The 16,958-nt window shown below is 32.4% G+C and overlaps 1 protein-coding gene and 1 long non-coding RNA gene across 2 annotated transcripts in view; one reads left to right on the top strand and one right to left on the bottom strand.

Annotated features, from left to right (window-relative positions):
• LOC113516106 (monocyte to macrophage differentiation factor) overlaps positions 1-16,958 on the top strand; it is a 28,346-nt gene that overhangs the window by 2,802 nt on the left and 8,586 nt on the right. The window contains exons 2-3 of the mRNA XM_026900475.3: positions 1,677-1,867; positions 12,791-13,043. Coding sequence (XP_026756276.1) covers positions 1,677-1,867; positions 12,791-13,043 — 444 coding nt within the window. The remainder of the gene's footprint in view (positions 1-1,676; positions 1,868-12,790; positions 13,044-16,958) is intronic.
• On the bottom strand, positions 13,037-14,863 carry LOC128201604 (uncharacterized). The gene is made up of 3 exons (XR_008253323.1): positions 14,694-14,863; positions 14,461-14,587; positions 13,037-13,839 (listed from the first exon to the last, which is right to left on the bottom strand). It is a non-coding gene; the product is annotated as an uncharacterized LOC128201604 (long non-coding RNA).

The following is a 16,958-nucleotide window of genomic DNA, read 5'->3' as shown; positions in this document are numbered from 1 at the left end:
TTTACTGGTTCTAAGTATTATAAATAAAATGCTAGCTTTCAGCTACGATTTTGAAGATGACCGGAGAGAGATAGTATTGTTATCTTAAACTGATTTAGAAAGAACAATAGTCGAGTTCCTTGCCAGTTTTTCTTAGATAAAAATTAAGTCCATAAAGAAAAACATATCCTACCTATATAAATAAATATTTAATCTGGTGATTTTGCTGTATTATTGGGATATACCAAATCCGTGTACCAAATTTCACTCAAATGCATTCAGTAGTTTTCGCATGAATGAGCAACAAACATCCATCCATCCCATCATGTTTACAAATTTTCGCATTTCTAATATTCATAGGATTACACCACCCGCTACAGTTATAATAAAAGTCACTAAAAAGGCGAATTCTTTTTATATATTATGTTTTATCCATCCTCTTTTATCATTTGCTAACCATGAACCTATCAAATTCCACAATGGACGTTCATATATAACGTTACTGTATCAGAAAAAATGTTGCTATTTTTATCATGCGTCTTTATTTATCCTTCTATCAATTATCCCGTTTCGTTTAATCCGACCTTTTACGACGGTGGGTTCTGATTATCGACATGAGGCCCAGTCGGTCAAATAATAGCCATTTAGGGCTCCTGAACTTTGCTCCCAAATTTTATGTTACCTCGGTAGTTAAAACTGTAATGAACGGTTTACTAACACGCACGAAACCGAACGAAAGCGCTTACACAAATTGTACCTAGTTGTTAGTCGGTCAACGGTTAAGCAACGTTTAACCTGTTCTTTTGTACATATTAGGTTTTTTTATACAACTTAATATAGCTAACAAGAAGGCTTTTTGATGGGTGAAAATGGAATGGAAAGCCCGCCTGCGCTAACGGTATACGCTGGCGGGGCACCAGTGAAGGCTGATCGATGAGAATGAAAACAGGCCAGTTAGCCCGTCATGATGAATTCATCAAGAATTAACCATGATAGTTTCCAGGGGGAACCACGAGGAGGTCGACTTGGTTGGGTATATTGCTATAATATATGCGAGAAACAGTGTACTCTGTTATGTCCAGGGTATTATTCACTTTCAATCAGGTGGGTCGTCAGCTTGTTTGCCATTCTAAGTTGCATAAAAAAACACGCTTATAGTACTTTTTTCATGGTTGATAATAGAATAATAACTCCGTCTTTGCTATCCGTATCGCTGGCGAGGCACCAGTGAAAGATAATAGGTGAGGATGAAACAGGTCACTTGGTCCATAGTAACGAATTAATAGATAATTAACCAAGGTTGTTTATTGATTGGGAATCGCGCGGATATCGACCTGATAAGGTATATTGCTAGCAATGGGGTTGTTAGATCCCCAACACTAACCTAAGTACTATGAATAGTACAGAATGCAATATGACGCTCTAGCCCCTGCGTAGCCATTCTTAAGAAATGAAGGTGTTATGGCTCTGTAAACTGAAATCTCTCTGCCATATCCCACTCTACAAATCGATATATATATATCACGGCCATACATCTGCTTCACAGCAGAAACACGAGTGGGACAGAGGTACCTATGCATTTTAAGAAAACATGCCTCTTGTACTAAGTCTCCCTCTAATAATGTTTAATGTCCTTCATCAATGTTTTTTTTTTTCTAAATTTTGCAATACTCAATATACTAAATTCTATTACACAGGTGGAGAATGTAGCGAATGTGTGTACGCACGCATTATGCGTGGCACCGGCGTCTTTCGGGGCTCGCGAGCTGCTGACACGTTCTATGAACGCCCCCCAAGCAATAGCGGCGGTGGTCTATGGGTTGGCGCTATGTTTACTGTTTGCTGTCTCCACCACATTCCACTCGGTGTGCTGCTGCAAATCTGATACGTGAGTACTTATCATAATGTAGGCGATGGTCACCACTTTCTATCAAGTGGGCCTTCAGCTTGTTTGCCATTCTAAATTGAATAAAAAAAAGAAACAAAAAAAGAAAAAGAAAAAATGTTTAAAGGCTTGATAGATGCAAGCCTGGGCTCGTTTATTATTGACAGTCAGTCTATGGCGTAATCTAAGTACAGCAATGTAAGATAAAAGAGTGAAATTATACATGACAATGACATGAATTGTATTAAACAAGATTGAAATGTGTAAAGCGATAACGCACCTAAAAGAAGTAGATACTAAGTCTTCTTATATGAAAGTAACTATTCAGAATTTTGATGCGTTCAATACAATTCAATTTATGAAGAACATTGTTTTAATGTAAACGACATTTACATATACTTATTTCGAGTCTTTTCAAAAATAGCTGGGTATATTTGAGAAAATTTTACATATAACTCGTTTATATGAGGATAAATGAAACTTCCCACGCAGGTAACAGACAATATGTGAGATCAATAACGACCCTGCATACAACGATGTTTTATGAATATATAATATGTAAAAATGTAAATACATGTACATATCTAGTTTTAATTGCGTTTATTAAAATTAGACAATGGATTATCTGTATTTAATAATTTCTTTGTAGTATGTGATTATTCAGATAAAGAAAACGTTTATATTGGATGATTGGTCATAAGTCGACACCAATTCTATTTTATGGGATGAAAATGGAATGGTTCCCTCGCCCGCGCTATTGGTATACGCTGACGGGGTACCAGTAAGAAATGATAGGTGAGGATAAAATCAGATCAATTGGCCAATTGGCCCATCGTTACAAATTCGACCAGAAATAACCACGATGGTTTCCACGAGGAACCGCGTGGAGGACGGCACTCTGGGCATGTTAGGATTTGTGTATTTTGAGGTGTCGTTGTGTTCATTATTGTGTATTCATATGTTTCGTGGAATTAGTGTAGTAATCACTGTATAAGAAATTGTATACCCGACTTTTAGCTACAATAAAGTTATTATTCTTATTATTATTATTATTATTATTAATTCGCCTACCATTTTTCAGTTAACTTTACTTATGTTAACTGAAAAGGAAAGTGGTATCTATTTAAGCAGGTATTTACCTGCTTAGATACGTTTTTTTCTATAATCCCCCAAAAATATCATGGAAAGGTCTAGATCCATTAACAGGAACACAATATACGAGTAGGCATATAATGTAAACATATTGAATGAAACGCCTAACCTTGTATGAGTATATATCTAACCTAGTCGAGTTCAACTAGCTCTTGAGTAGAGGTGTGTCGTGACCAAAATTTTAAATTATAATACCTATTTATATTTTAACCTGTAGTTAATAAAAAAGCAGATATCAAACATTTGGACAAATGGTCACACGAACAGATAAACATGATGAATTTCCGTCCATTTTTTTTTTACCAAGAATTTTTCTAAAGAGAATCTCTTATTTACAGAGTATATTAATATTATTATGTTTCCTTAAAGCACGGTTGCGTTCATGACTCTGTGCTATGTAGTGCCTTTGACCTTCAGTCGAATAGCACCTTTCCATTCAATGAACATACATACACACATATGCAACAGTGCAGAAACAAGCATTATCCAATGAGAACCGAAATTCACACGTAAATGATAATACATGTTTCAATTCGAATTTAAAATGAATATGATTGAAGAATAGATAAATAGATGAACTGTTGACTTTTTAAGAGCTTAACCAAGTAATGTATTGTAATTGTTTATATTATTTCTTGTAATTATTTATATTTATAATAAGTTCACTATTGTAATCTTTTGGAGGAAACAATAAAGAGTATCTATCTGTCTATCTATCTATATTCTTCTTTATTTTAAACTAGTGTTGTTCTTGACTGCTAGGTCAGATTTAGTGATTTTCATCTTTGTAAAATTCTCTACTTACTTTTTTTTATACAACTTAGAATGGTAAACAAGCTGACGGCCCACTTGATGCAAAATGGTAACCGGTGCCTATAGACATGAGCAGTACCATGGACATAACAGAGTAGGTATACTGTTTCGCCCATGATACCCCCCATGCGTTGCCATTCCTGAGGACTCAGGTGTTATTTCTCTGTACCCTGTAAATTCACGCCATATCCCACCCTTCAAATCGAAACACAGCCATGCAAACACAACCGCTTCACGGTTGAAACACGAATGGGACAAAGGTACCCAAGCAAACGAATATATAAATATTACAACAATGATAATGTTGAGTCAAGCTCTATCATTGACGGTCAGTAATTCTCCAATCAATGCTTTTTGTTTAATAAACGTTAGGCGTGGGTGTTCAATACAAACTGATTTTTGACTGTACATCAGAAAGCTTAGATATGATGTAATTTATATGCCTGATCCATTTATATGTCGTGACGGAGTAAAATTACAATGCGTCATCGCACGTTCTCATCCCCAATATATTAATAGGAGGCGACTGGTTGGAAAGGGATCGTTAACAATGGAGTTTGACAGCCCCATTGCTAGCAATATGCCCTATTAGGTCGAGCTCCACGTGGTTCCCCCTGGAAACTATTGTGAACAATTCTTGTTGAATTCGTCACGATGGGCTAACTGGCCTGCTTCATCCTCATCTATCATTCTTCACTGGTGCCCCGCCGGTGTATACCGATAGCGCGGGTGGGGTTACCATTCCATTATCATCCATTAAAAAAAAATAGGAGGCGACTAGGGTCAACGTATAATACACCCAATGCAACAGGAGAAAAGTTGTAAATGTAACTCCTGACCGAATTACGAGTAGCTAGTTAAAATAAGCTAAACAATTCTTTGTCCAGTTAGTCTTATCACAGTAAATGTGAAGTATTATATTGATGGTTTTAATTCCACTAATATAGTTAGTTGGATTTTTCTATTTATATATTCGTGAGGGCCACCATGTGTTAAAATCAACAAATCGACCAACTCGAAAACTTGCTTTAAAAATGTATAGAATTCGATTGATCGGATAATATTTGATAGTAGTTGAAGTTGAATTGAACCTTGAATTTAATAACGTTGTCCAAATTGTCGTTTTATTTTACATATCTACTCTTACAACGTGTAACGGAAAGGATAATCCAGCAATAGTACTAGGTATTCTTAAAAATCTATACCTTTTCCCAAGGAATAGGTTATACATTAGGTTTGAAAGCGAAATATGCAAATATTTTTTAATCCATCATACTGAATCGATCATGTGGCTGCACGTTATGTATGGAAAGTTAATAAAATATTACTATCTAAAAATACAATGGCTGAATTATGATTTTATACGCGTTCCGTTACACGTATATAGTATATCACCTCGATAAAGTTTTTTCTTATTAGAAAGAATGGACTGGAATGGATTGTAACTCGAGTCCTTGCAATATTTATAAATGCAAATTACTTATGTTTTCTTGAGATTTTCCAAATGTTTTGCATTTTATTTAAATACAATAATAGTCGAATTATAAGGATTTGGAGTATGGCATCATCACAGACGATCATTGATAAAGTCGATACCTAGGTAGGTAATAAAGTAAAAGCCTGAGGTAATTTCGCTCACGAGATACACAAAACTGCTGTTATCTTTCTGTTATTGTAAATGTAATCAAGATATATGTAATTATTGTGATTATAAATCGTGTATTTGTAATAGATGTCCAAGGTCTCTTGTTGTGTTATCGTTGTGTTATTTTGTACAGGTAATGAGATCTAAATTTGTATAGCATGTAATTTTTTATATATACTTATTTCACAGCCGTATTACCTTCTTGTTCATAAAAACGATAAACCTCTCATAAACCTATTATTATAGCTATTGAATTGTTTTGTCTCTTTTTTTTGTTTAATTCTCAATTTGAAAGACAGTGACAAAACAATGTAATAATTAAAATAGGCTTATAGAAATAAGTTGTTTTTTTTTTATGAATAAAGGATATTAGTTAATTCTTTATATAGTATTTTAAATGTTTGTACATCATAATACCGGTACTTGTAACAGCTATATTAAAGAGTTATAAGTAGGTAAATGCCGCGAAAGGGTTGTATGGTACGAAAATAAACGTAATCCGTCTTAAGGCTTCACATTAGGTGAGCGAGGCTACACGGGAAATTATATAACGTGACTCGTTACTAACGAACAACCCTTCTGATCCAATTTCGCAAATGACCCTTCTGATATATTTTTTTTTATTTAATTCTTTATTGCACCAAAAACATAAAAATAAACAATGACATATATACAATTCAACAATACAGTAGCATGAAGTACAAGTTAAAGTATACATATAAAGGTACAAAAGGCAGTCTCATCGCTAGGGCAATCTCTTACAGACAACCATTGGTTAAAGAAGAATATATTGGCGCAAGAGTGAATTAATATTTTTTACGTATAATGCACAAAAACATCAAAGACATATTATTTATTAGACTACTTATTATAACAAATAATATGTACTACATATACATACACATAAATATAAACATAGCACACACTAGGAAATATGACGAATCTAGTAAAACGAAATAAAAACATAAAATATGATATATAAGTCTTTGTGCTGTTACAGTTTAATATTTTTTAAATTAATACTAGATTTTTGCCGTTTTTTGTACGCGTGGACCTTAGAAATCGGAAAACTAAGATAAAATATAGGCATACCAAATTTTAAATTAAACTTTCAGGAACACAATACTGAAAACAGCATTCAATTTGGTGCAGCTGTTTTTGTGTGATCCCAGATCAAACAGACAGACAGATAAAATCAGTGTATAGCTTCTATTACTCTTGTTAAGACCCCTCATATCATTTTTCTTAAATATCAATCATGTAAAGATATCGTTATAATTTTATAAGATTAATTTACATAATGACATTAAATGTATGTGTTATTTTGTCTTGGAACTATGAAACTATTTGGATATTAAGCTGTATATATTTTATTATATTACAAATATCAAATCCGTACATTTACATAGGTATCAAAAAAATACAAAAAATAGAAACATTGATAAATAAAATACAAAGTGCTCCTATAATCAGCGGAATCTTACGATAGTAAAAAGATTACAGGAGCAAACTGATGTATCACTTTAGTATCTGTTACGTAGTCATTACATCCTCTTATTATTGTAATGACCGGTATCAGTCTAAACCAGCTACTTAAAAGGCATTATAATTACTTTGTCTTTTGTTAGTAACTCTAGATTAAATGTAATTATATATCCTTATTGTATTAGTAATATTTGACTCATTTTTAACAAATAATCTTATGCGAAAGAGTGATTTACTACTAGTATATTACGCAACTACGTTAAATCTACTATATTTAGTATAGTGTTACTCGTATATTATCTGTGGCTATAGACAATAAAGTAGATATATCAACTCATACCACACTACGTTAAAAACATAGGATTATTTAAAGGGGAGCCAGAGGGCCATGCTTATTCCATGATTTGGGGTTATGTCATTTTCATAATCATCTAGTGCCGACCCTAGGATGCAAACGTAACTTTTAATTATGCACAAAGATATAGGTAGGTACATAATATGACGTGTTTAAGAAAGGAAATAACTCTTAAATACACAATATTTAAAAATATATGTGGGTATTTATTCGTACATTATTTATTTAAACTTTATTGACCAATAAAATGTGGTACAAAAGGCGGACTTAATGCTATAGGCATTCTCTACCAATCAACCTTTAGAATCTGCAGACGTACTCGATGGTGGTTTAAAAAATAAAAATATTTATATTCAGTAATGTGGTAAATTACATACACAAAGATATTCATAAAATAATCATACATATTATATTAATATAGTATTTATATATTAAAGGATATACTTCTAAATTGGTTTTATAGACATTTTATTAAATCGATTCAGTTGTTTCATTTTTAAATCAAAATAATTAGTTTTGTTGCATTTGAAATTTTTTTTTTTTTTTAAGAACACAATCTTACTAATCTATGTATCTGACGTCGCGTACACCATATCATGTTACAAGGCATCTCTAGGTAAAACAAATATTATAATAAATTAATAACACTACCTATGACTTGTCTACAATACTGTAATAAAAGTAACTTATCCTTCTTATTCATAAAAACTTAAAGCTATTTGAGTGTTTTGTCACTTTCATTCAAATTGAGAATTTAGTCCGAAAAAAAAAAACAAAACACTTTTCTTTTCATGAATAAGGTCGTATATCTTAATCCGACTCAGATAAGACATGTATTCCAAATTTTAAAATGATTGTCGGAGCTGTTAACACGACAAAAGGTAGCAAACGAACAAACGTAGACACCAACCACTATTATTACACATTAAATTCTAATCTATTTTATATTATAAAAAAAAGTACACTGCAAACATCCCGTATTATAAACTGTGGCCTGTATTCGTAAACTGTATTAAATACGTCGCGTATTCGTTGATGTAGATTAATATTCTACGCTAAATTGTCGAATACTACAGTTACCTCATGTAGAAACTTAACAGTAATATACTGTCGTAAATTGTTTTTATTTTTATACAACTTAGAATGGCAAACAAGCTGACGGCCCACCTGATGGATAGTGGTAACCGTCGCCTTTAGACATGAGCAGTACCATGGACATAACAGAGTATACTGTTTCGCCCATGATACCCTCCATGCTTTCCCATTCCTAAGGACTCAGATGTTATTTCTCTGTATCCTGTAAATTCACGCCATATCCCACCCTTCAAACCGAAACACAGCCATGCAAACACAATTGCTTCACGGTAGAAATTGTCCGTACAAATTCATAGTAGAGCTACAGGTCCTATCGAAACGAAGCGTATTCAGTCGCACGGACAGCGGTATCGCGTCAATTATCTACTTTATATCCGGCGCGATTGAGTAAGTAAGCGTTATTACCCAATCAGTAGTCCCCAATCGGACGGACAAAGTGAGCAAAATAAACCCTCGGCTAGCTGAAACGTTTACGGTAGGCTGGACCCGGGTATAAATGAAATGGACGATTCCTATCGGGTTTTATTGACTGGAGGTTTTAGGGTCCGTCCTTATTTTGTATAAGGATGGAATCGAAATCGTTAGCCATTTATTAGCAATGGAGTTTGACAGCCCCATTGCTAGCAATATGCCTTATTAGGTCAACCTCCACGTGGTTCCCCCTGGAAACCATCGTGAAGAATTCTTGTTGAATTCGTCACGATATAGCCTATCGTATTGACGTGCTTCATATTTACCTATCATCCTTCACTGGTGCCCCGCCAGTCACCCGTCACGGGTGGGGTTACCATTCCATTATCATCCATAAAAAAAAAAACTAATTTATCAGCAGAACGCGACGTGTTATTATAGCTTCAGTAAAGATGTTGAATTTCACTTGAACATTCCTGTACATTATTATTTCCCATTTTAATGATAACATCTTGTGGTAATGATATTTTGATGCCACCATCGATTACTGTAATTATTGTTATTATTTACGGAACGCCATTTACACGCCATTATTATTATATTATTTTAAATAACATTTTAGTATCATATCGTATCAATCGTTATCTGTCCACTAGTAAACATAGGCTTCCCCCATAAATTATATGGAACGGGAGCGTTTCTTTAAAACAGTTTACCATTAAAGTGATTTTGTAAGTAGTTGCCACGCTTGGCAGGCGGATTGGCAACTGTAGTTTGGCTTTTGGTGATCTTTTAGTGCCACATAGCACATGGTCTCCTCCATTGGATGGGGATTTATAACATTTTAGTAGTTAATTTTAAAGTTTCGCATTGTTTATACATATTCTTAATACACAATCAGGACTTGCATCGCGTTAAGTTCTAATTGTGTATTGAAAAAAAAATATTTTAGTAATTATACACAATTACAAATCTATAAACTAATTATGTAATCTGCTCCCCTAGACAAGTGGTAATTTTTTCTAGAATTTTAGTAGATGCGTTTTCGTTAGCTTTCGCATAAGACGCTAAAAACGTTGCAGTCTTTTTCCATCTCATGCACTTAGCGTTAATGTATTTATTTGCTACACGTATGTGTGTGTGGTGCTTTAATAAACGAAAATGAATTCTTAACTATGTTTGCTCTATTGGTATACGCGGGCGGCGTACTAGTGAGGGATGATAGGTGAAAGTGAAGTCGAGTTATTTGGTCCATCGTCAATAATTCTCCAACATTTAACCAAGATGGTTTTCAGAGAGGACCGTATAGAGGTCGACTTGATGGGTATATACCCGTATTTAATTTAATGTAATTAGCAATAGAACCGTTAGTGTCCATCACTACAATTCTTTCCCTTCCTGTCTGAGGGACAATAATAGATCTATACTCTAATTTCTTCTATATTTAATTACAATTAATAATAATCTTTCAATTTCTTACTTTAAAATATACGAATATAGTTTATGATCATTTATTAATTCTACTATACATTTTTCGTGCATCAATATCCTTAAGAGTGAAGGTCGTGACCTCAAACAGGTATCATTTTCTTACGAATAATGTTCCCCCATTTGTTCCTGTCTCCGACGACCTTAAAAGTATCATTTACCTTGACAAGACTGTTGCGTATTTGAATGAACTAATTTTGGTAGGATACTTACTATGTTCTTCTACTTATGTATTATTACGGATCTTTTTTGTATAGTATTTATGCACATACAAATAATAAATTTCGATGCACAAAAAAATGCTAACTTTAATCGTGCCAAAACTAATAATTTTGATTTAAAAACCTACGGGATCGATTTTGGTAAAATTTCCATAGGATTGTTTTGAAAGTTTGTCCTTTTTAGATTTTAAAAGAATTTGCTAAATCGGTTTATAAATGACGAAGTTCTGGGGTAATAAACATAAAAAATACAATCGAGTTGAGAACCTCATTCTTTTTTTAAGTCGGTTGAAAAGTACAGGCTATTTTTGATCTCGGTTACATGGACGAAGTCGTGGTTAAAAAATACCTATGCAAAAATCAATTATAACATTTGTGGAATTGAACAACTTTTCTAAAAATTTACATGTATTTAATGCATAATATTTGTATGGTCGTGTGATTCTGGCATAGATAGACCACCCCTTTCTTTCCTGTAGGTGTTGTAAGAGGCTACTTAGAGAGGACGAGAGATGGGCAGCAGCATCCCTCTTAAAACATCTCTAAAGCCCGACTGCGGTTGCTAATCCGCCTGCCAAACGTGGTAACTACTAGACCCCCCAAGGAGACTTATGTTTTGCAATGAACAGTTAAAAGCTGATATGATGATGTCGATGATTATATGTATTTAAATCTACCTATCTTATCATTTCTTATTAAGCTCTCTGTAAGTAGCATAAAACAATGTCGCTCAATGCTCTTATCTGTCTATTTGTCCAAGGTTTTGCTACTGAACTATGTACATTATATAAACATTAATATTAACTTTATTTATGTATATATTTTATTGAAATTTTCTCCATTCATGTGATATGTATATTAATAAACGACACTTCTAAAGATAGAAAGAATAATATATTAAAAAAAACTTTAAGATATAATCTTAGGATATAATATATAATATACCAGACCCCTTCAATTTTATTCAGCAATAAAATATTATGTTACCTTCATTTCTTACCCAAAGAAAGTAGGCCAATGTGTTTCCAGAGTATGCGGTACCTTTGACGCAACGTGTATTCTGAACGACTTGATGCACTGTAATAAATGGAATATAACATTCATCTTTATTGTGGACTTCATGACGGCAGCATAAAATAAATATAGCTATCATAAACTATTTTTTTTTAATAATAATTTGTATTATTAAATTATGTATGATAAAAAAAACTGCTTTTTTGTTACTACCACTTATCGATTCTGAAGTCTATAAAGAATCTACGTATCTATAAAAATAAAATTTTAATTTATGTTTTACGATTATATTATGTTACGGACAACCAAGATTTTTTAAAGTCTTTATTAAAATATGAAAATCATATTGAAATTAGCTATTTCGTGATTAAAACATTTCCGAAACAGGTTTAAATTCACGGTAACTTTGACACAAATCTCTTGTTAACCTTATTTGTAGATACTGCTTCTTAAAATATTATTATAATTTTGCTGAAATAACAAATTGAAATTTTAGAGTTCATATAATATACAGAGTAAAATTTTAATCGATCATCTTTTTCAACTGACCTTAAAAATTCTTTGTTTAAAAGAAAAAAAATCTTTTTTACTTGGAATAATATATTTACAGATTGGTCCTATGGGACCAAACTATACTAAAACGATTTGATATTTCTATGGAAATATTATCAAATCGGTTCAGTAGTTCCCTTTCCAATTCCTTTTTACTGATACTTATAAAATGATGGCGTGTAGTGTAGTATGTTTGTATGCGTTAAGTATGGGTGTATGGTATGAATGTGTGTGTGAACTATGTTAAGATTAAATAATTATATTCCTTTATTTATCTTTATGAACAATATAGCATAATTAACTACAACAATTGGTTTTGTTATAATTGAACTTGTTTTTTTTTGTACATGTTTTGTAACATTTCTCAAAGAAATATGACAACAAAAAAATTTAAGTCTCCTATATGGACACGACGGATGGACGCATAGTGTCACTATGGAAGAATCAAGGCTCGAAATTTTTATTACAATTTTTATATTTCTTTAGGAAAAATGTTTGGTTTCACTGGATGAACATTCTCTTTCGATTTCACTCTATATTTAACTTTAGATTTACAATTAATATTATATGTATAAGTAAATTAAAGAAGTGAAAATAAAAACTGCTATTTATAACGTCACCTGCCACTTAATGCTTACTAATATTGTTTAACAGTCACACACGCATACCGTGCTAAAAACGTACTAATTTTACAGTAAAATGAAACACTTCCTCCACCGCTGCGACCGCGCCATGATTTACATATTCATCGCGAGCTCGTATTTCCCCTGGCTGACGGTGGGCACGCTCTCCTGCTGGATGCTAAGGGAGCTCCGCTGGGCGATCTGGCTGCTCGCGGTCCTCGGCATCACCTATCAGCAGATCTTCCACGAGAGATACAAGATGCTGGAACTGTTGCTCTACTTGGTCATGGGGCTAGGGCCCGCGGCGATCATACTCACATCAAATGTACGTCCTAGAGCACCGATTTAATACTATACCTTAGTGTTGCATGAGCTTGTTGTTGTTTTGTATGTAAAAAAGTATTCAATCCTACTTAAAACATAATGTACTCGATGTTTACTGGTAACCAACATCGTAGCTTCAGTTAAAACATGTTCTGTAATGGTATTTTTCTACATGCACGCCACTATACCGATGCTGCGGAATAATAGCACTTATATATTTTTCTATTCTGTTTTGTTTTTATATATATTCTTTTTTTTTTTTTTTTAGTATTAACTTCGGTGTTTTTCTTTTTTTTATTATTATGTATTTAAGCGCTTTCAAATCTTTGGGGGCGCTACATCTACGGGTCTACCATGAAATGAAATTCCGAAATTTCGGACTCAATTTCGTGTTTTTGTTTATACCAAAATCAGACCAATAAATGGAGTTTAACATTTCGTTCGTCCTACATCCTATCATGAAAGTCCAAAGGAACAATATTTTAACATTTTTAATATTTACAAACGGCATGTATTATGTAATTTTAAGATCAAATTTCTGTTTCGTTTGGCTCCGAAATTTCGAAAAACATTTCATGGTAAGCCCTCTGTTTACATAAATATATATTGCTTTCAGGTTATACTAACCTATCTGGAGTATATTTCTTTCCTTACATCTCTTGCTTCTTGCACTTTTATAACTCATTTCATGCGTACGTTAGTTTTAAAGTCTTGACTTTTCTCTGAATTCATTACATTATAGTAAAAAATGACTATTTCCAAAAATATCTTCTTTTAATTCCGGTTCATAGATCTCTCTGCATAGAAGAATTTTATACCATTACCACGCTGATCAGTAGCTTGGTATTAGGTTTAATTTCAGCTTTTTTTTTCACTGATATATTGTACGTGAATAAGTAGTAATAAAAAAGGTTGGATTATGTGTCTCATAAATCCAATGTACCTTACAGCATGGGAGACAACAGCGAATAAAACTTCACGATAAGTGAAATTAATGTTCCCTTTTTCATGGTTCATGTAGAAATGTTTTCTATTCGTACTCTTTAAGTTATATCACTTATTCATTTTTAATGTAAGCTGTATATTTTACACATCCTTCGGATTTGCTGATTTCGACTAACACCTCCATTTTGCATGACGTAATTAGTTAGAATTTTCTATATCATTAGAATTACGTAAGGCAATGGCAACGCATGGAGAGTATGGGTTATGTCCATGATACTGCTCATGTTTATAGGCGACGGTTACCACTTTCCATTATGTGGGCCGTTAGCTTGTTTGTCATTCTGTTGCATAAAAAAAAAATAAGTTTTATAACAATTAGGTAAATACTTATAAATACTATTGTTTTTTTTTAATTTACAAAACCTTTTACTAAAATTTTACACATATTTCAATACAATCAAAAATGTATGTACTTGAGTAATCTTAATTTATATCCGAAGTCTATTTTGGTCTGACAGTCTCCGTTTATCTTATCACCAGTAATTAACATTTCATTCTTAATATCTTAATCTTGTTAACAATATCCATATATTTATATACCTACAACAAATAGTAATTGTCATTGACAGGTATAATACTACAATTAATTATACAGCTTATCGCCCTTTGGGATAAATAATAAATACCTAATTACTCTCTTACTTACTCCTATTAATACAGTAAATCGGCTTTTTATATGCTATTTCCATAAACAAAAGAGTTTAGATATCTGTTTCTCTTGTATGTAGCGTCTGGTCTTTTTTTCTTAACATTTTAAAAAAAGAACTTTATATGAAATTAAATTGAAATAAGATTTGGTTACTAAGCTATGGTTATTTTTCTTCGCAGTCTGTATTGACGTCACTGCAAGCATTGTTATGACATTGGCAGACAGTTATTATACTTATGTTGGTATTACTTAAATGTCAGGTCATTCCGCAATACGCATGATATAACTATGTTTATAGGTAGGTAGTAGCAAAATCTTATTATACCCTGATCCTGTAGGAAAATTGGAAAATTCCATTTTCCTACAGGAATTCCAACAGGATTTATTTATTTATACTTTATTGTATAGACTAATAATACATTAAGAAATACGTCAGTGGAAAGAAAATATGCGACGAGCTTAACTCTGCAAGAGTTCCCTTACAGCAAAACCAAAGTGAAAAGGAGCATTAATGTCAGGGTAGAGTAATTATTATTTTGAAATTTTAAGAATGTAAATTATCAAGTTTTATTTTTAATTTGTAATTACCGTGTGGTATGTGGCTTTATACGTCGTATATCCCTAAAACAAATTTGGTATAGATACAAGAATAAAAATTCAATGATAATCCTATATGTGCTTTTTCTATTCTTATTTTAAGCCACCAAATAACGTTGTTTACCTTGGTCTGCTTGTAGTAAATAATAAATTACATCGGAATACTAGACTCGGCTGCTACCATCTACTATAAATTATTTATTTATTTTCCACTACAATGGTAATGTACCGTGTAGGTATAAGACGTTAATATTAATCTCTTAGAGCTTGCAAGACGAGGATACTATTCCTTAGCATAATATTTTTATTATTATAATAGAATTACATGGCATATATCACATGAGTGGCAAGCTGGAAATCTAGCAGATATTTTTGTCATCCGTGAATATAAAAAAAATCATCATCGTAGACGGTTTTTATAAAATTAAATTATCTTTTTTAACCGACTTCAAAAAAGGAGGAGGTTTCTTAATTAGACCGTATATACGCTTTTTATTTATTAAATCTGTCTTCCTCTTCCTATATCTGAAATCTTACTGATATAAAAAAAAATACAATTAGACGATGTCTGTACTCAGAATATATTTAAGAATATTATGAGAGGTCTTATATATGACTTATAGAAGCCAAAACAATTATTATTAGAAATTTTGTCTGATAGTTTGCTTTGCATCACGCAAAAACTACAACACTAAATCGGATGCGGTTTTCACAGTTATGTTACTGAAGGTCTAATTTAAAATCTGATTTAATTTAATCTTGATACGCCATCTAAAAATAGTCTATTGATTTTCCTACTTCAGAAACTACACGTACGAAGCAGCGGGCAAAAAGCTAGTTAAATATGATTTGATATTTTTTTTTCTAAAAATCTTGTCAAGCGTAGCGTTATCTATTGGTGGACCATAGATCACTTTCAATATACTTTTTCTTTTCCACATACAAATATTTATCATATACGAGTATACTGGTCTTAACCAAGCTGTGATAAATACAGAACAATTCCGTGATTTCGAAATGTGTTTGCCCCGTCATGTCGATAGATAACGCTTAAATGTTTTCTTACATGTATATTTACATGTTGTGTAACAACCAACACGCAGTAATATTTAATATCTAATTAGGCTAACCGACAATAATTACCGCTTGAATATGTATATTGCTATTGTATTCACATTGTTGACTCAAAAGGGCTGCTCTATTTGATACATTTGTTTTTCTAAATAAGTCGATATTTTAATGTCTACGGATAATGTGTTCGGTTAATTTAATGTATTTTAACCGATATCGAAAAGAAGGTTCTAAATCTTAAGAATTAATTTTAAAGATTATTTTAGTGATTTTCAAAAGGAGAAGGATTTCCGTATTTTTTTTTGTACGTTACGCAATGTCTTTAAAGAATTCTAAACCTATTTTTATAATCGATAGGGTTTTCTCACATTCATTGTCATTCGTTAATTCCATACACATTTAATAAAAAAAAGTAGTTATTTTTTACTTTTTTTACAAGATTATGTTGTTAATTCGATTATCAACCAATTTCGATAAATTCTCTATCGTAAGGGTTTCCATTCTTGTAGGTCTAATATTTTTTTTTTATGGATGATAATAAAATGGTAACTCCGCGTGCGCTACCAGTATAGGCTGACAGGTCACCAGTGAAGT

Source organism: Galleria mellonella, unplaced genomic scaffold, assembly GCF_026898425.1.
Source record: "Galleria mellonella isolate WM207_F2 unplaced genomic scaffold, CSIRO_AGI_GalMel_v1 utg56, whole genome shotgun sequence".
NCBI lineage: Eukaryota > Metazoa > Arthropoda > Insecta > Lepidoptera > Pyralidae > Galleria > Galleria mellonella.
The sequence above is the reverse complement of the archived record's forward strand: the minus strand, read 5'-3'. Positions and strand labels throughout refer to the sequence as shown.